The sequence below is a fragment of the Carassius gibelio genome, chromosome A13 (assembly GCF_023724105.1).
Source record: "Carassius gibelio isolate Cgi1373 ecotype wild population from Czech Republic chromosome A13, carGib1.2-hapl.c, whole genome shotgun sequence".
NCBI lineage: Eukaryota > Metazoa > Chordata > Actinopteri > Cypriniformes > Cyprinidae > Carassius > Carassius gibelio.
The window spans coordinates 7,817,068-7,835,867 of record NC_068383.1 but is presented as its reverse complement, the minus strand read 5'-3'; the positions used below and the strand labels follow the sequence as shown (position 1 = coordinate 7,835,867).

General features: G+C 37.7%; 3 protein-coding genes across 7 annotated transcripts in view; 1 reads left to right on the top strand and 2 right to left on the bottom strand.

Moving 5' to 3' along the window:
* Nucleotides 1-105: 105 nt before the first annotated feature.
* On the bottom strand, nucleotides 106-4,515 carry LOC128026015 (cyclin-dependent kinase inhibitor 3). Of its 2 annotated transcripts, none has more exons than XM_052612699.1 (8): nucleotides 4,459-4,515; nucleotides 4,042-4,127; nucleotides 3,869-3,924; nucleotides 3,438-3,482; nucleotides 2,599-2,821; nucleotides 1,439-1,470; nucleotides 1,257-1,360; nucleotides 106-1,165 (listed from the first exon to the last, which is right to left on the bottom strand). In XM_052612699.1, exons 1-8 carry the CDS (start codon nucleotides 4,483-4,485, stop codon nucleotides 1,076-1,078), a joined length of 663 nt encoding a protein of 220 aa, XP_052468659.1. In that variant the 5' UTR covers nucleotides 4,486-4,515; the 3' UTR covers nucleotides 106-1,075. The 2 variants fall into 2 exon arrangements, with proteins under 2 accessions (XP_052468659.1, XP_052468660.1); XM_052612700.1 differs by lacking the exon at nucleotides 4,459-4,515 and adding an exon at nucleotides 4,375-4,399.
* A 376-nt stretch (nucleotides 4,516-4,891) lies between these two features.
* On the top strand, nucleotides 4,892-14,445 carry LOC128026014 (uncharacterized). The gene is made up of 16 exons (XM_052612698.1): nucleotides 4,892-5,083; nucleotides 5,366-5,429; nucleotides 6,658-6,702; nucleotides 7,010-7,174; nucleotides 7,812-7,897; nucleotides 7,991-8,127; nucleotides 8,396-8,443; nucleotides 8,525-8,624; nucleotides 8,724-8,862; nucleotides 9,228-9,323; nucleotides 9,540-9,620; nucleotides 10,868-11,013; nucleotides 11,152-11,340; nucleotides 12,119-12,767; nucleotides 13,302-13,390; nucleotides 14,081-14,445. The coding sequence occupies exons 3-16, from the start codon at nucleotides 6,661-6,663 to the stop codon at nucleotides 14,166-14,168; spliced, it is 2,055 nt and encodes a 684-aa protein (XP_052468658.1). The 5' UTR covers nucleotides 4,892-5,083; nucleotides 5,366-5,429; nucleotides 6,658-6,660; the 3' UTR covers nucleotides 14,169-14,445.
* The window catches only part of LOC128026013 (son of sevenless homolog 2), a 30,242-nt gene continuing 24,736 nt past the window's right edge, over nucleotides 13,295-18,800 (bottom strand). For 2 of the 4 annotated variants that reach the window (XM_052612694.1, XM_052612695.1), the window contains 4 exons: nucleotides 18,194-18,455; nucleotides 18,069-18,110; nucleotides 17,874-17,980; nucleotides 14,436-16,399 (listed from right to left, as the gene is read on the bottom strand). In XM_052612694.1, the coding sequence (XP_052468654.1) occupies nucleotides 15,848-16,399; nucleotides 17,874-17,980; nucleotides 18,069-18,110; nucleotides 18,194-18,455 (963 nt within the window). In that variant the 3' untranslated portion in view covers nucleotides 14,436-15,847. Of the gene's footprint in view, nucleotides 13,439-13,918; nucleotides 13,965-14,435; nucleotides 16,400-17,873; nucleotides 17,981-18,068; nucleotides 18,111-18,193; nucleotides 18,456-18,800 lie in introns of those variants that run through there. The other 2 variants (XM_052612697.1, XM_052612696.1) reach the window with 2 other exon arrangements.

Sequence of the window (18,800 nt, the reverse complement as noted above, 5' to 3'; positions counted from 1 at the left end):
AGTTCTTCAGCTTCGTTAAAGTCGTTTTAGCTTTTAAACCTGAAAACATGATCTACATACATTTTCCGTAAAAAATATTCCAATGATAAAATTGTCAAAAAAATATTACACAACAGTGATACTGCTTTTCACAAAGCTATATTAGTCATAGTTTATTGAAAAGTACACCCATGTGGCAAACAAGAAATATATGAAAAATCTTTTTTAATATTTTAATAATATGATAGCATTTGAATATTTGATTTTATGACAATTAGCATTGCTTTGTTTAAATGAAAAGGTTTGGTTTACTTAACAGGTAACTGATGCAATATATTTCTTTGATAAAGAATTTCCAGGAATTATTGTAAACAGCTGCATAATGATTTATCCACCACACCATCCAAATGACCTCACTAACATAAGCAACATAGTTTCTCAGACACAAAAACTAATGTTACATTTGGAAAGGAAACAAAGCAACCTCGGTCACTGGTGTCCTTTTTTGACTTTCAGTCTCTCCAGCATCAGAAAGCTTTTCCGGCTCCGACAGTTTGCCTGATTGTAAGCTTTCTTTTTCTAATGATATTCCTCTGAATTATGTTCTAGGTAAATAAATGTCTAAGCCATGTGTTCTTCTACAGTCTAGTCAAACCTCCCGCTTGCTCACCCTCTCTCCTCCCCATCATGAGCATAATCAACCCTCTATTATTATGGGGCTCGGTCTGATCGGTCCAATCCACTTCGTTTTTCCCTTATTTACACGGCCAGGACTATGTTCAAACACAATTTGTTTTAGCACACACAGAACAAAATTGTTTGTTTGGATCTTGATAATTTCCAACAGTGTTTCTCAGAAATCACTTACTGCACCTTTAAGACTCACTTACTGAACAAGACCCATTTAATTGCAAAATTAAAGCTATATATTAAGCACAATATTATTAGATAGACTTATAAAAATACAGACTTTTTAAAGTGCCATCAAAAAAGAAACATATGCATTCATAAAGTAGAGAAAATCTATAGAGCAAAAACACCAATTAAAGTCATTTGTCTTTTTATCTGCTGTTACATCATCTGGATGTCAGGTGTATCATCGAGACACTGATCTCTCTGAAAGCCCCTCTTTGGTTTCTTGATATGCTTCAAACTTCTCACGAAACTCATGAAGGAAGTTGTATTGCTATAAGAGACGAATGAGAAAGCATTGGTAACAACTTGGCTTTACGGTTAGCGGAAATGAAGCATTTAGGTTTTTGGATGTTGCCTCTTACCTTGATGGTCTGAATGGCTCCGCCCCCTCTCAGCTCCCTCAGGGTCTCTAGAGCAGCGCTGGGCGTCATGGCGACAGAGAGCTGCAGCAGCAAACATGCAGCAACTGTGACAATGAAGCATAAGATAAACTCCTAATCACACACACGGGACACTGCACCCTGTTTGAGCATTTGACACTTACTTAACCCTGAGCGTCCCAGGCCTCCATAGCAACTGTGGGGGAATAAAAGCACACAATTAAAACCTTTTCTTATACATACATAATAGTACATACATACATACAAACATAATAGCAAAATTGAATTTTAAGCACATGATCCTTCATAAATCATTTTAATAGGCTGATTTAGGGATCAAGAAACATTTATCATTATTATGAATGCATTTATTGTTTATTTAAAATATTATAATGTCACAAAAGACTAATTCAATGCATCCTTGATGACAATGTCTTGTAAACATTAATACTTTTAACCTGTTTACAGTCACCCTGTCCCGTATACGAGACACCTACGTTTACTTCACTATATTACAATTATATCCTAATCTAATCATGACAAACTGTATATCGTTGGAAAGGCCTAAGACTCCTAAATAGATATTTTACAACCCTCTACATTGAGAGTAAATCACTCGCATATGCGACTAAATCTTCACTCTGGCAACTAAATGATGTGTAATATTAGCCAATGGCTAATAAATTCTCAGATTTTACTCGCCAGTGTGTGAGTTGAAGGCTAAGTATAAGTTATAGTCATGGCGTCATCAGTCTGGTGAGTAAACTAAAAAATGTACTAGCCAATGGTGATTCAATTGCCAAGGTGTCCGTATAGGGTTGTTTTACCAATCTAAAAAAATAAATAAAAATTATATAAGCAAAGTAACAGCTTAATTTATGGCGAGAGTGAACCTCAAAAGCCTACATCATAACAGGAGTTCTGAATCCTCAGAAATGATAAATCACTTGAAAACTTAAAATCTCAAAATTCATCCTTTGAAACCCATTTTAAAATCAAACATTACTTTACCATGAAAATGGTACATCAAAGTCATGTTACAAAATGTTTTCATTCATGAATTATAAAAATGTAGGTTTGGATCATGCACTTTCAAGTCTGTGTTTCAAGTCTGAGTGACAATTAACAGGTTAAATAAATTATAAATATCAACATTTAAATAAATATAAAATAAAAAATAATACAGATTTGAAATATATATTTAAATAAAGGTCAATTAAAACAAAAAGGTTTGATTTAATATAAATATAAAATAAAAATAAATATAAAAAAATTCACTGGTGCAAGAATATCTCTGAATGGAGTAAGAGAGAGTGTTTTTTACTGTATGACAGTCTTGCGTTGATTCTGCAGGCAGTCCTGCAGTTCTTCCAGAATGCAGCAGCATTGAGGAAGCTCTGGAGTGCAACCATCCGGGAAGGGGACGTGGTGCACTCTGAGTCCATTCTGAGAATAAACCTCTAACAGACAGGGCACCCTGTAGCGCACCAGCTCTCCTCTGGTACAGAACACAAACACGTCCTCCACACCCTGATCACACATCTCAGCTACACACGAGATGAAACACAGTCAGGACATCAAGCGGTGAACCAAAGCAGGAAAAAATTATTGTATTCAGAAAACCAAAAACATCCAAGCACTTAAATGTATTATTATTACATAAAACTGCAGGCCCTGCTAAATGCAAAAACAGCAATGCATAGACTGAATAAGAAAATGAACCTGGTTTGTTGAAGCCTCTTAAATTTTCTAATAATTCATGGCACAACATTTTTGGGGGGGGGTTGGCACAAACCATACTCATGCAAATTAACTCACATAGGTCCATGGTAATGTGGTATTTCTCACTTATTGTGACACATCTAAATTTGAAACAGTTTCTTGCTCCAAATGAATGAACTTCTCAATGTTTGTATCTAAAGAATTTGTGCCTAAATACCAATGATTTTGATTTAAAGGTGATGCCAGAACACATTTATCAAAGTTAAAAAGACTATTTATTTCACTACCCTTATTATTCATGATCAAAAAGTTTATTTGTGAATTTAGCACTGATTTTACCTCGCTCCTTCACAAACCGATCAGAACAAACCTGTAACCAATCAGTCAAGAACCACTGGTTTTGACCATTAATGTATGTGTGTGACAGACAGACAGACTCACCAACATCTTTCTGCAGGTTTCGTCTGATGTCTTTATACCTGCATCCTGAAATGAGCAGAAATTAGGGCTGCATGATTAACTGAAATAAATGCGACATCATGTTATGGCTAAGTGTGATTATTCATAGTGAACCTTAGCACTGTGTTCATTTATGCACAAGTAGCTCATGATCTAGTGTTTTAAGTTTGGTTTAAATTAGTATTAGTATTGCAATTTTACAGTTGTATTGAAAAATACATTTATTATTTTTCTTGAAGTTTATTATTATTTTTTTTTATTACAACCAACATTGCTGCACCATTTTTATAGGATTTATACATTTTAAAAAATGCTATTTGATTTATTTCCCCAAATTGTGCAGCCCCAGCAGAAATGTTTATAAATATTTATGGCATGAGCACACAGATACATTATCTATAGATTAAGTTTACCAGGTAAGGAACAAATGCCAAGAGACTGGGAACACTCCACCACTGACAGAGACAACCTGCAAAACACACACACACACACACACACACACACACACACACACACACACTCAAAAATCACTCAATCTATGAATATTTCTTCAGCTGTTTAGAAAGTATATGCACGTTTTGCTCACCATGAGATCTGAAAAGGCGTAGCTTCCTCTTCACCGAAGTCCTCTTCGTCAGATGAATCAAACTCACTTGTCCTCATTGCCCCAGTCTACAATACACACAAGTGTAATGACACCAAGACCATTAATCAACCCGGACACTGACATAGGAGAGCTGAAATGTGAAACTGATATCCAAACATGTTCTGATTGTTTTCCTTATCATGTAGGAGTGGAACTGAGAAATGTAGATGATTTCAGTGTAAATTGATGAGAAATAAAAGCATCATATGCTGTGAGACATTACTAACAGTTTCATATATATTCTCGTATGCACAACTAATTATATTTACGCACTTGAAGTAATTCAAATGAAGCATTCAATTTCTATATACAAACATAAGACTGTAAGCGACAGAGAGAATAAACAACCGAACTCACCAAAACACACCACTCCGCACTGCGCATGCGCAGCTATTTTAAAACATACTTAAAGGACTCGCCCAATCATGTCCAACATGTTTGAAAGCCACGCCCCTGTTTGTAGAAGACACGCCCAACAGTCAGTTTCGCTTACTCTGAGTATAAAATATTAATGAGACGTAAACTTTATTTATTTTTTTTTCGGCTGTTTCGGAGTGAGCTACGACAATGTGTGTATTTATTCAAACTTTGATTATACCTTTGAATTTCAAAGATTTAAACAAACAAATAAAATATTTTGACCCAAGTTAAAATAATCACAAAGCACGTGAAAAGTCCCTAATCATTTCAGTGCATTCTAGACCTCTGATATGTGAGAGGAAAACAAATGGAGCTCTAATTAGCCGAAAAATTGCTCTTTTGCTGACTGCGCAGGAGCGCGTGAACGTTCCCGAGACGCAGTCCGTGCTCTGTTTCTCCTCCCGCAGTCGGAAAGACGCAGTGTACGACACCAGATAAACCGGACACCGGGACACAGAGCTCAGGGATAGACACAGAACTGCAAAAACATGAGGTTGTCGCTATGTCAAAGAAATGGAATAACATTTAAACTAAAAAAGAAATCTTAAAGATTTTCTCTCTGGTAAGTGAGCGCGCGCTGTACAGTCACATTTATCATAGTTTTAGGCTATTATTAATAATAATTGCCTTAGTTTTATCATAATGATTTGTGTTGATGAATGGGCTGAAATAATTAATTTTTTGAATGACTTCAGTGATGTTTTCAGGCTGCTACTTTTGATAGGACACTTAGTTTTACATCTGTATTGTACAAGACTTTAAAATGTGTTTTAATATTATGAAAATATGTTTGGGGAAAAAGAAAATTGAACATTTTAAAATCTTTTTTCACTCTCTGCTGTAGGGTGGAGCTCTTTGGCAGGTATCTTTCCCCACCTGGATCTCACTGATAGGGCGACCAGCTTTAGGTAAAACACAAGCGCGCGCCTTGCTTTTTCATTGATCAGAAACCGTAACACGCATTCTTAGATATTCTTTACTAGTAACTTTAGTATTTATTTCAAGTTTTGTTCTCATGCTATGGGTGATTTCAGGCTTTGTTATTCATGCACTGGGAAAAGAATGCCGAGAATTACAGGATTAAAAAGTATTATTTTACAGTAAATAACTGTAGTCAGAAATGTACTATGCAATCAACGCATACTGGGTCATTTTCTTACAAATGACTGTAAATGAACAGCACAATGATGCTAACATCACAGTAATTTACTGCTCTTGTTTTACTGTGAATTCAGATAATTGTGTTCAGATAATACTGTGAATTCAGAAAATTGCCTTTAACTGTGCCACTGAGAAATGTAGCTGTTTACTACTGTAATTGTTTTGAAGTCACCATAAAGGTGATTGGTGATCCCATTTGTTTGAGCTCTTTGACCTTGCATGTTCATATTCAAATTTCTGATCGAATCATGTCAGAAGTGTGACAAATGAAAACATTTGGCAAAACATTGACAAGCTAGAATATGAAATAAGCAAGTTTCCGGACTTTAAGATAGTCAAAATATTCTTTGCATGAACATGAAGATTTTATTTTAGCATTATTTAAGCATGAAGATTAATCAGTTACTTATTTCATATTCATAACTGTTTGTTCACAACAATGAAGCAACTACTGAGAAACATCTTTGAAAGATGTGACATCAATATTCAACACACAAAACATAACAATGGTAACACTCAACAAATAAAAACAACCCTACCAACGTAAACCAACAGTACAAAATAAACATACAATATAAACTGCTATAAGTGAACCAAAAACAAGTTCAATAGCACAAATAAAACCAACAAGAAGGAAAAGTCTATTCATGCATGCTGGGTGCCTTCAGACTACATCTGCATTTTGGAAACACAGACATTTCTGAGAGTGCAGTTAGATACAAGAGAAGTCCCACTGTGAAATTACTGTGAAAGTAATGCAATCACAGATTGCTTCATGTATTGAGTAACTTCTTATAAAACATAAAATGGATAAGATCTGTTAAGCAAGCATCAGACATAAGAACTGAACTGTTGTGCATCTTACTAAACCAACATAAATCTCAGCAGTCATCTGGAGAATAAAGCCTCTCCACAGAGTGTATTTACAAACCTTTGAGACTGGGCGTTAAATGATGTTTGTGTATCCTCACACAGAAAATGAAATCTCATGAGGGAGAACTGGAGAGAGAGATCTCGAAGGTAACAAACACACACTGACTTTCTTCAATAGCCTTGAAAAATAACAAGAAATGTATATGAGCATTGTAATCATTCATATGTCTGTTAAAAACACATTTTGGGTTAGTATGTGTAATTACTTGTGATAACTAGGCCTGAAAAAGTCATGGAAACTAATATAAGTCTTAAAATCATGGACATTTCTAGCTATACTCCAAAATATTAAACTGAATAGAAATTGTTCTTTAACAGCTTAATCTACATCAAATGTTTTCAAATCTACATTGGAGTGTTTCTTCTCACCTGATGGTCATGTGGATGTGTTCAGGTTCAGGGCATGGTGTGTGAGTTGCGGGCAGGGTTTTCTCGAGCGCTGCTGGAACTCAATCAGATTCAGCAGGGAGACACTGAGCTGCAGAGCCAGCTGGAGGACACAAGACATGGCTGCAACAAGCGCTCCCTTCATCTAGAGAGTCTGGTGCTGTCCCTCAAGGTTAGATCAGATTTGATTCCTTTTAAATGCTCAAACTGGTACTTCCTCGTTTCCTCGCTCCTTTTTCCTCAAGCCCAAGACCCAGAAACAAATCAAAGTTTGATTTTGAAAGACATCTCAAATCTCAAATTGTACCACTAGAAGGTGAGGAACGAGGAGCTATAAGCGAGGATACACAGGTGTATCCTTTGTTGAAGTCTTTCTTGTCGAAAAACTGGACGCATGTATAAATTCTCCTCCTGCTACACATCTGTTACACTAATTTCAATTATGTTTTACTTTTGCTGTAAATAAACCACCCGTCTCATATATTTTTACACGGTATCTTGCTTTATTAATATTTATAATGAATAGGTTAAATAACCAAACTTTAACAAGGGCAGATCACCTGAGCACATTTGATGATGCTTTGAAGTGACGCTTGAGTAATCAATAATATAATAATGTACAAATAAGATCTCCTTTGATATCTCCTTCCACATTGTCTTTCCTTGTATCCTTCCCTCTCATCCTAAGGGGGGTGGAGCTAAGACATGAGGAGAGGAAGCGAGTAAAGGAAAAGAGGATGTGCAAATAAGAAATGAGAAGCACCCCTTATGGGTTTGTCATAGGTATGTTTTGATGTGTGTCTCTTTAGGAGGAGCTGGAGGAGGTACGTTGTCAGTTTCGTCAGCTCTGTGAAGCACGAGAGAGAACGCCACCAGAGAATCCAGGAAGAGAGAAGTAAACACACACTGACATGCACAGATTTACATTTAAAGTATGACTGAAACTGTGCTATAGTGTGAGTGCTGATGTGTGTATGGGTGAATGCAGTAATGGAGTGGACGACAGTAGCGGACAGAGTAATGGTGCTGCAGAGGCTCCTCCCCTTTCATCTGTGGGTGGAGATTTCCTCATACACTGTTACCTGCAGGGATTACAGGTGTGGAAATGGGCCAGACAGAATTCAGGTGAGCTTTCCTTTTTTGGGGGGTAAAAAGAAAAAAAGGGTTTCAAAGTGAAAGTCATGTGCATGCATATTAAAATTGTATTCTACTGGAATGCATAATTTTGCAGGCGCTAACTACTGGCCTGGTGTGCCTAATACAGCATTTTTAGTCATTTTCACGGATCGTTTTGACAATGTTGTCATCTGTATGCGTAACTTTAAGAACTTTTCTGTTTTTAGTACAATCATTGTTTTGTAAACAACCTAAAATATTTTGTTTACTGTTTCAGGTGCAGATTCTCTATCCTGCCATGTAACACACAGCTGCCTACGGCGGGGTAAATAATCTGTCCCCCAAGCCTTTTAACTGCTCAGCATTCACAAGTAGATCCTCATGTCTCTCTGTCTCTTTGTGTCAGGCACGAGGCGGGGTGTGGTGGAGATGCTGTTGCAGTCCGAACACGATTATGTGTCTAGTTTGAATCAGCTCTACGAGAAATACAAATCTGCTGAGCAACAGTAGAGAACTCTAATCATTATCAGTGTGTTTCATGTAATCTTTTTATTTCTGTCTGTACCAGGCACTATAACCCGTGTATTTGTGTGTTTGTGAGACAGTGTGGCGTTTGTAAAGCATATTGATCAGATGCTACAGCGCCACCTGCTGTTCCGTAACACCCTAGAAGAACGACTGACCACCGATGAGAGAAGCTGTGCTGCTGGGGATGCTTTCCTCAACCTCACTGGACACAATAATGTAATGCCATTGACTACTAAAATAATCATATGTAGTCCAGTTTAAAACTGATCAACAGTGACAGTAAAGACCTTTACATTGTTACAAAAAAACAAAAACAAAAAAAACTAATATTATAGAATGCTGTTTTGAACTTTCTATGCATCAAGCAATTCTAAATTAATATCACATTTTCCACAAGTGTTTTCAAGATTAATAATAATAATGAATGTTTCTTCAGCAGCAAATCAGCACATTAGAATGATTTCTGAATGGAGTAGCTTTGCATCACAGAAACGTGTTAGAACAGAAAATGGTTATTTTAAATTGTAATCATATTTTACAATATTACTGTTTTTATCATTTCATTGTTTGTCTTTGTGCAGAAGTCTTTCTATGATGCATATCTTGGATACGTGGCCAGTCTGGGAACTGTCCTGAGAACAGAGATCAGTTCAACTTCACCCCACAGCAACCCACAGGCAAAATATTATGAAAGATGCTTAAGTATAAAGTGGTGCCTGTTTTGTGTTTAACTTTGCAGTAGTGAAAGGACAACAAATTAATCTACAGCAACCAGGCCCAATTATATACATATATATATATATATATATATATATTTTATAAGTGCAAGTCTATTGATTTTTTTACTTTTGCATAATATTGGTTTCATGTGTTCATTTATGTTTTCCTGCTAGGAGGAGAAAGAGAGCTTCAGATTGCTTTCCTTACTATTTGCTCCTGTTTCCCGCATCCACAAATACCTGAACATCATACAGGTGAGTCACATACTTGAAGAATAAGCTTGATACAAATGAAAGAAAAATGTTAGCAGTAAAACACACACAATGCTTGGTAATCTATAAAGGCGTGAATCCTTTAGTTGAGACTATTCTAGGGGCATGAACTTCTGCAAAACCCGTGATGTGTTTGTTTTATGTAAACAGCAGAGATTTTCAAAGGAAAAAAAGGGATTGGAAACGTTGGGTCTGGAAATCCATGATTACCGGATCCTGTATGCATTGTAAAAATTGTGTAAAAACATTTAATAACAAAAATATCTGATTTATGTAGTTATTAATGCTATAGTAGCTGTCACAACATACCCTACTGTAACCTAAAACGGCTATTATTAATTTCATATCTCATATATACGACCGTTTAAAGGTTTGGTGTCAATCAGATATTTCATTGTTTTTTATATATATATATAAAAAAATATTATTACCTACCCACATTTGTTTTTAAATATAATTTTTTCCTGTGATGGCAAAGCTGTATTTTCAGTCAGCCCTTCATGAACCATTCTGATATGATATGATCCGATTTTGTTCAAGAAACATTTCCTATTATTAACCATTGAAAACAGTTGTGCTGCTTAATATTTTTGTGGAAACTGATGGATTTTTTAGGATTGTTTGATGAATGTACGGTCTTTACTGTCTCTTACTATACAAGTATTATTTTACTAAAGTACTATATAAATTTGTATTTTTTGAGCTTCCATTACAAGTATATTACTTCAAAAATTCGTTTTTTTTTTACTAAGTGTCTTAATAATTTTCTATGGTGATCGACAGCAGGACATAGACACGGCCAACAGGTCAAGAATCTTTAGTTTCAGAGTCAGTGCTGAAATGTATAATCTGACTCAATTTAACAACTGATGCTATGTTGAATTTAGGTCAAGATACTTCTGATCCTCTAAACGCAGAAATATGGGAAATGTCGTGATGCTAGACGTGACACTGGGGTTGTAGCCAATGAGTGGGCAGTGAATGCTAGAGCACAGTTGAGCCAGGTCCAGATGGCATTACCGCATTGCTGAACTCTTGCCACCATAGTCTGCTTTGCACACTACTACACTACTGCACTACTGTCTGAGACAAGTAATGCAAGCAGTTCAGTACATACAGTATACATTTTCTTCCTGAAATGCTGTCTGCTATTTTCGAAGTGATTTTAATTTTTAGTGTTGCTACAAATGATATTGCATCTTCTCTGTTGCATGCCCTGCTTCCACCAGGCTCTGTTACGCAGTTCTGGCACTGGACATGCAGACTGGTGTTCACTGCAGGAGAGTGAGCGGGTGCTGTGGGACCTCTGCACAAGCTGTCACATGACTTTAGCAAAGACGGGGCCGTGCGAAGAAAGGGAGGGGCCTGAACAAGGGTCAGTCTTATTATTTTGCCGGTTTGTCTGTCATGTAAAGCTTCAGTAAATTTGAATTTTATGAAGTGCTCTTCTGTTTAACTAGATGAAAATGGCTTTTGTGGCAGGTGGTTGATGCTAATTTTAGTGTGTCTGCAGTTTTAGAAGCAGGTGCTGTGCCGAGAGCCCCGACTGTGGCCCTTCCGCTTTTACCAAGTACTGTGCCAACACCGATGCAGATACAGCCAGTGTCACAGCGGGAGCAGGCATAGACGGCACTGTACACCAGAGGAAATGCTGTCGTGTTGGCATCTCACAGACACTACCTCGGCCCAGTGGCATTTTAAGGTACTCCAGCCTGTTATATAGAAATTAGAAGAAAAATTAAAATTGATGCAGCGTAATAATCTTTTAAAATCTAACTGATAAAAAAAAAATCTGATCAACCTCGATCTGAAAGCATTTTTTATCTGATTGCAAAAGATAAATATGTAATTCCCATATAAACGTTTGAATGTAGCTACTTTCATTATTGGATACAAATATATTATTGTTGAACACACTAAGAATAAACAAAAGAAAAAAAATCTTGATTTCAATATTTAAGTTTGATACTAGACCTGAAAATTAATATTAGTCTTAAAATCATGGGAATTTCTAGTTGTACTTAGTTCTAAAATATTACATTTGCTTCTTTTGACAGTAAATTCCTGTTGAAATTGTTCATTGATAGTGCAATCTGGATAAAATGATTTTAAAAATTAAATAATTTACAAAGAATTAATAATAATGAATAAAGAATTAATAATTAAATAAATAATTTCATCTCTCTCTCTCTCTCTATATGTAGTTTTAAGGCATTCCTTTTTTTTAGCTGCTTTAATGCATGACAAAAATGGCATAACATTTGGAACTGCAATAAATCTAAATGTATTAATGTACTGAATAAAATCAATTTGCAGGTACAGATTATGTGTATAGGAAACAAATGGCAAATAATGTAATTTTTTTTTTATTTTTTATAAATGTCTACTTTTGTAAACAGCAGCTAAATTGAATGGAATTATAATTTATTCTTTCAAATATTTTTTTTTTCTTATTAGTAAACAACAATGTCTCCCCTCAGAAATGGCCGTGAGCATATGTGTGATCTGACCCCTGGTGGCTGGACTGCAGAGTACATGTGGAATGGCAGCATAGGGCAGAGCCACACAGGTCCCATCTGTGTACCCTTCGCTCGTCATCCTAGAGAAGGAGGGCGCTTTCTGAATCCTGTGCCACCTGTAGGTGTCGGGGGAAACCTCACCACTGCTGCCAAGAGTCAGAGTTCTTCGGCTGGTCTGGCCGTGCGTGTGTGTGGGTCTCCAGGCCTCGACGGACGCATATACACATCTGACCTGTACCCTCCGTCACAACGTCTCGATGACGGCGACACAGACTGCGATGTGGCTGATGCATCCATTTTTGACTTCTCTTCTGTAACGACCTGTAGCCCAGATGAAACTCTGAATCGACTCAGGGGAGAGGAAGCACGTGATGAGGAGGATAATGATGAAGAGAACAGTGAGGTTCCAGTTCTCCTCAAACCTTCATACACTCACAATTCTTCAGCTGTGCAGACAGGGGGAAGCTTATGCTTGCAGTGGCAGATTCCTAGACGGGCTCCTATTCCTTCTGAGGTTTGCATTGGGGCTCAAGGAAAACCGCATGCCCCAAAACCACACAGAATCCTTGCCAGTGCCTTCCGGCCGATTTGGGACGCGACTTATTCACAGGTTTGAGACGTCACTCAAAAATTAGCACAAGCACCGACTGCATCCTAAAATTTTTAATCACAATTTTGTCCATCTGAGGCCCGCTTCTATTGCTAGTCAAGCTGTTTGCAACTAAACATGATCTGCCTCTGAAATTACATACTTTGAGTAGGTACTCATTTAGTAATTGCTTCATGACGATTAAAAAAAAAAAGTTCTATATAGTATGAACATGTATAATATGAATGTAATCTCGACATCAATCTACAATCATTATGTTGTCATCATCATGTGACCTACCAGCATCAGTTTCACAAATTTTGTCCTGTGGCCTCATGGGATAGTTATGTATTAATTTGATGTCACGTCAGAATCACGTCAATAGTAGTAAGACATCCAGGAACTTTTCACCAGCTGTTTTATGAATACCATGAAGTCAAACATACTACCGTTCTCATGTTTTTGCTATGTAGTGGATAATTATGTGATTTTAGATGCAGCCACTGAAATATCACATGAACCATTACTAACAAAAACACTCACCTTCTCTTTCAGGGTGATGTGACTCCTGCAAAAGAGAACTCTGTATCTTTCAGCTCAACCAATCAGATCATTAATCAGCAGCAAGAGACTGACCAATCACGGTAAGGGCCATACGGTAGGGTTCAGGAATAGGGTTCTACCTGGATGACCTGCCAAATGTGCATCATACAACAGGTCATTTAACAATCTGTTATAATAATCTGTTCGATTTGAACTGAAGGCCATTTATTTAGCATTTGGCATTCTGTGTTAATTATGGATGCTGGTGCCATCCATTTGTGTAAAATAATTATAAAATAAAATTGTATAATTATAATTTTCTAAATGGAATATTGCAATGTTTATTTAGATTTTTCTATGCACATTTTTAAAAATGAATGTTTAATATTTAATAATAAAAAAAATGTCCCTGAACACAACATTGTCTCCTTGCACAAAAGCAAGACAAGAAATCCTTCCCTTTAGCAACATGTCAGAATGTTTTTTTTTTTTTAATAATGCACAAGATACTGTAATGATAAAGGTCTGAATTACATTACAAATTGACTTAGAATTCTTCCTTTTTTTAGTGTAACTTTAGTTTGTTTAATTGTTTACTTCACTTTAGATACATATTAAACAGCACTTACCTCTGATTTTTCTGCAGTGCCAGTAGTATGCCATTCCAAAAGATCTCTGAAATCCAATAAAAATGTCATTAAATTATGTGCAGTGATCTGTGCTAAACTTAAAATAGTGTGATCCCAGTTAAAGTCACTCCAAAGTAGTAATGTGTGTATATGTTGTTTTAGATCTGCATATAGAGGGACTGGAGTCCAGCGGGCTGCAGCAGTGTGGCATGACAGTGAGGACAGTGAAGGACCCTGCAGTACAGTCTGACACACTCCTATGCCAGCAAACAATTAATATTATGCACTGGTGCAACTCACACAGGGAACTTTTCTGCTTTATCCAATGAAATGACGGGAATCTTATCTGAGATTACAAATGATGACTTCTTCTCACTGTGAATTGACACTGAAGCACCAGCACCCTGACCACAGCTAAATTCAACAAAAGTCTTCCAGCATGATTTGATCTGTCAGAGAGAAAATAAACACTTTGATGTAACAGAATACACATAAACAGAGGAATAAAAACGTTCAGTAGAAAATAAGACTGCGAGTTTATTAATGAGTCTCATGGAGAACATGGTACAAAAGCAGTTACAGGCTTTGTATGCGCACGCACGCACACACACACGCACACAAACAGTGAGTTTTTCAGGAATTACTAACACTTCAGACCAACTGACCAATCATCTCTGTGGGAATGGCCAGGATGAAATTCTACACATACAGGATGTGACATCACTACAAAACACTCCAGTCCCTCTATGGCTGATCGCCTCGGAGACCATTTCCGTGGTCGATTGGATAGGAATTGCTCTGGTGATGAAGCCCTTCCTGTATGGACCTGGTTTGGTTGATGGAGCGGACCTGAATGAGAGCAGGAGGCGTGATTTACAATAGATTACAATACAACATTCTGACCCCAGCGCGGTGTCCCAAAGTTCATGAGTTTTGGGAAACAGCCCGACGGTTGTCCTGACCAGCCCAGAGGACGGGGGTTAGCAGGACAGGGTCATAAGGTCACAGGATTGTGAGTTTGAGTCCTCTGCTTCTCTGTAACAGTACTGCCCTAAAGTGCAAAAAAGGCTCACCGCACACTATTAAGACACACAAACTAGACACTGGTCCACACAAAACACTCTACAACAGTGTGTGAATCCGGTGGGTCTCAGACTGAGATTGTCAGTAGATATATCAGCATCGGGGCCGCCACGGCACCGAGCTGAGCAGTGAGGGCAGATATGTCACTGTACAAAATACTTGGAGCGCACGCACACAAACGGACGAACAGAGGTGTTGTCTAGACATTTGTTCTAAGCATGGTAAAGGCAAATTCTTTCAGACACTTCAATTTTGTTCAGAACTGATATTGAAGGCACATTAAGAGTCTGGTGCGGAAATCGGGGGTCGTAAGCATCAGAAGAGGGGTGTGGCTTGTGATGAATCCAGGAATAGATGAGTATGCCTTTGAGGGGAGGGGTTAAGACATCATATTGGCTTTAAATAGTGTAAGGAAAAAGCTCTCACCAAAACTTCAGGAAAAAAGCTCTCCCAAACTTTATGAGTTCACCTGAAGGGTACAATCTCTGGTCAAGGTCACGGCGATTAGTTAAAGGCAACCGAAGAGAAGCGTGCTGAGGGTGTTTGGGTTAAACCCTGGTTGACCCTTGAACTGCAACCAAATAAACATCCACAGCAGAGTCTGACGGTGGTGAAAGGTCTCAGAGCAGCATTCCCATCAGTGAAGTTGCTGTTGACGAGCACATGACCTTGCGTAGTTCTGCATGCTGAACATCACGTGATGGATGTGAAAAATGAGAGATAATAATATTCCTTAAGAGCAATGAGCATCTTCAGGTTTTTATTAGCTTCAGATTGTCTGGTTCCAGGTTAAACGTTGTTAACACACACACACACACACACACTGTATTTCAGGGAGTGATGCTCTTATTCGTTGCTGTCCCTGTTGTCAACTAGTGAAAGAGTGTGTATGGATGGCTGTGAGAGCGTGTGTGTGGATTGAGAGAGCTCTCTTTTGTAAGTCTTGGGTGGCAGTTTTGGCAGTGCGGGGGTGGAGTTGTGCCGAGGTGGTATGGGAGGGGCCTGAGTGGGCGGGGGGAGGTGGACCAGCATGGGTTGACTGACACTGTGTGTGCAGGGGCGCCGAGGCACACGTGGAGAAGGTGTGCCGGGGGCCAGAGCACGGGGTGAGGGAGTCCCAGGAGGGGTGTTGGGAGTGCTAGGCGAGCTGGTGAAGTCCCAGGCGAAACGGCCTCCTGGAGACGGCTGCATGTTCACTGGGTAGTTGATGAAGATCTCTGGTGGTCGTTGCGGAACTGGTGGAGGTGTGTCTGGAAGGGGATCGCGGGGCAGAGGGGGTGGAGGGCTCGGCAGGGGCCCATCTGTTGGCCCATTGATCACTGGAACACGTGGCTGCAGGCGAGGAGGTGGTGGCTGTCGTGGTGGAATGGCAGGGGGACTTTCAGATCTGAAACTTAACTTAAAACAGGATAGAATGCACTCATGTAAATGTGACAGCACATGATGCAATGATGAAAGCCTATGAAACTGAATAAAAATTATCTCAGTAAACAGGAGGACAAATTCATTTAATTCATAATTCATTTAAGTAATGAATTAGAAAACAAAATACAAGTTAATAGAAGCATTTTCACAAGTCTCACGAATGCTTAAAGTAATGTGCTCTTTTTTTCCATCTTTTTTTACCTCAAAATGTTTTGAATAGGGAAATTTTTCATTTAAACTTGAAATGAATGAAGAAAACTAGAGATGCACCAACTGCAATTTTCTTGGCCAATTCCGATTTGTTTTTTTGTTAGTGTGATCTGCCGATACAGATTTTTTGCTGATTACAATTTTTTTCCCCCAAGAACTATAATTGACAGCACAAACAAAATCGACTTTTCTTCAACGCAAATAAAAATCATAAAAAAACACAAGTAAAAAGACATTTATAAAATAAGAGCAAATAAAAAAATTTAAAATGCAATAAAGCTATGAAACGACATTTTTAGGTTACGTTTTTATTCAGGTTAGAAATACTACAGAAATTAAAGTTATTAAATGTACATTTTTATCAAATTTAAATTTTATAGTCTTCATTGTTAAAATTAAATAAAATTAATGCTTACCATTAAAGTTATAGAACGTATTTATTAAGAGCAGAAAGGATATTCCTTGTCTTTTGTTCTTTGATAATCTTGACAGACAGAAGCAGGGATCTTTGTCTGCAGTCCCTTTAAGAGTTTATCCACGGACCCAATATACTGTTACACAACATGCGTTCTCTTTCTCAAATATTTAATGTTCCAAAAACTGACTGTGTTTATTTTGATATTGCCTGCAAAAAAACGGCTTGAAATCAGAAAGATGAGAAGACTGATTGGTCAGTCACCGATACAGGGCAATCGTGAGGAAAAATCAGCTGATTCCGATCCCTGGCCGATCGATCGGTGCATCTCTAAAGAAAACATCTAATCCTATACAAATTAAGCCAACGAAAATGATATTCTTTCGGTTTCTATACCTTATATTTAAAAATAAAAGCAAATTAAATTACAGGTATCAATAAAGACCAAAAATGAAAGCATTCAGGAAAGTGGTATAGGAAAACCCTTAAAACGTAATGATTAAAAAAAGATTCAATTTTGTAGTAAAATATTTTGTTAAAATATGTTACTAGATATGTTGTCAACTCTTTAAATCATGAGCATCATGTATAGTTTCAAAGAAATGCAAAAGGGTGAGCACAACCAAAAAGACCCCAAAAAAAGGGGTTCAGGAGCAGGACAGAAAATGATACATATAAAAAAACAAACAATGTCAGCGTGTTGGAAATTATAGCTCCAAATAAAAACATTTTTTTTAAATGTTTTTTGGAGCTTTAATTTTTATGTGGACTTGTTTCAAAGCATGTTTCAAAGTAACTTCCTCAACACTGTATGCAATTTACCTTGGTCTCTGAAGAGGTATCTTTCCTGCGGGGAGGTAATGGAGGGGGTATAAGCAGCTCATCCCCAGTTAAATGGTGTAAACTGCCACACGACACAGACTGAAACTCTGACAAAGAGAGAAAACACACAGTCTCACAGTCCTTCACATAAAGCAAGAGAACTCTGTTTTGGGAAAATAATGACTTCACACTTACTGGACTGAGGCAGGAAAACTGAGGCAAATATGCTGTTGTTACCTGCAGCAAAACAAACAAAATTACATTTAAGCATTTCAGGGGAAAAAAATTATGCACAAGTTTACTAGCTGATCCTCTCTCACCATAGGAGCTGCTCAGGTCATGCTCCATGAACACAGAGTTGAGGTCAGAGCTGGCAGACTGTGGAGGTGTGGGGGTGTTTGGAGAGGTTGGGAGAGAAGGGGGGATCTCAGGTTCTGCTTCTGCAATGCTCCTGAAAGTGATTTTGTGAGGTGGTTCTCGTTCTAATGGCACTGGGTGACCTTTCAGAGTGCCTCCTCCTCCTGATGCTTGCCGCACTGGTCGAATGCCAGGAGACTTCAGAGAATACGTAGTCTTTCTGGGCTAAAAGACACAACACACTCAGTTGTAAAACCAACACAATGTTATAAACTTAAACCACCTCACTTTACTCATCAACACAACACAATCTCTCCATTATATTCATCTCAAGAGATTAATCTTTTATAGAATAAATCCATCTGGTCCCATCAATGTTCATAAAGAAGGCGTGGATCTGTAATAGGGATGTGCTAATCTACAGATTTCAACATCAACAAGCATCAACATGAACTGTATACATAGAAAATAGGTTTAGAAAATATTTCACGCAAAAATGGTTTCCAACAAATGTCCAGTCGATTAGTGAGATTTTTTTGTTCTTATTTTATTACTACTACTATTTTTACT

Coding starts and splice junctions, on each gene's coding strand:
- LOC128026015 (XM_052612699.1), bottom strand. CDS start 4,485: ATGCGCAGTGCGGAGTGGTGTGTTTTG. Junction 1,361..1,438: donor CCTGGGACGCTCAGGGTTAA/GTAAGTGTCAAA, acceptor TCATTGTCACAG/TTGCTGCATGTTTGCTGCTG. Junction 1,166..1,256: donor GAGCCATTCAGACCATCAAG/GTAAGAGGCAAC, acceptor CGTCTCTTATAG/CAATACAACTTCCTTCATGA.
- LOC128026014 (XM_052612698.1), top strand. CDS start 6,661: ATGAAATCTCATGAGGGAGAACTGGAGAGAGAGATCTCGAAG. Junction 9,621..10,867: donor AATACCTGAACATCATACAG/GTGAGTCACATA, acceptor TGCTTCCACCAG/GCTCTGTTACGCAGTTCTGG. Junction 12,768..13,301: donor GGGACGCGACTTATTCACAG/GTTTGAGACGTC, acceptor CTTCTCTTTCAG/GGTGATGTGACTCCTGCAAA.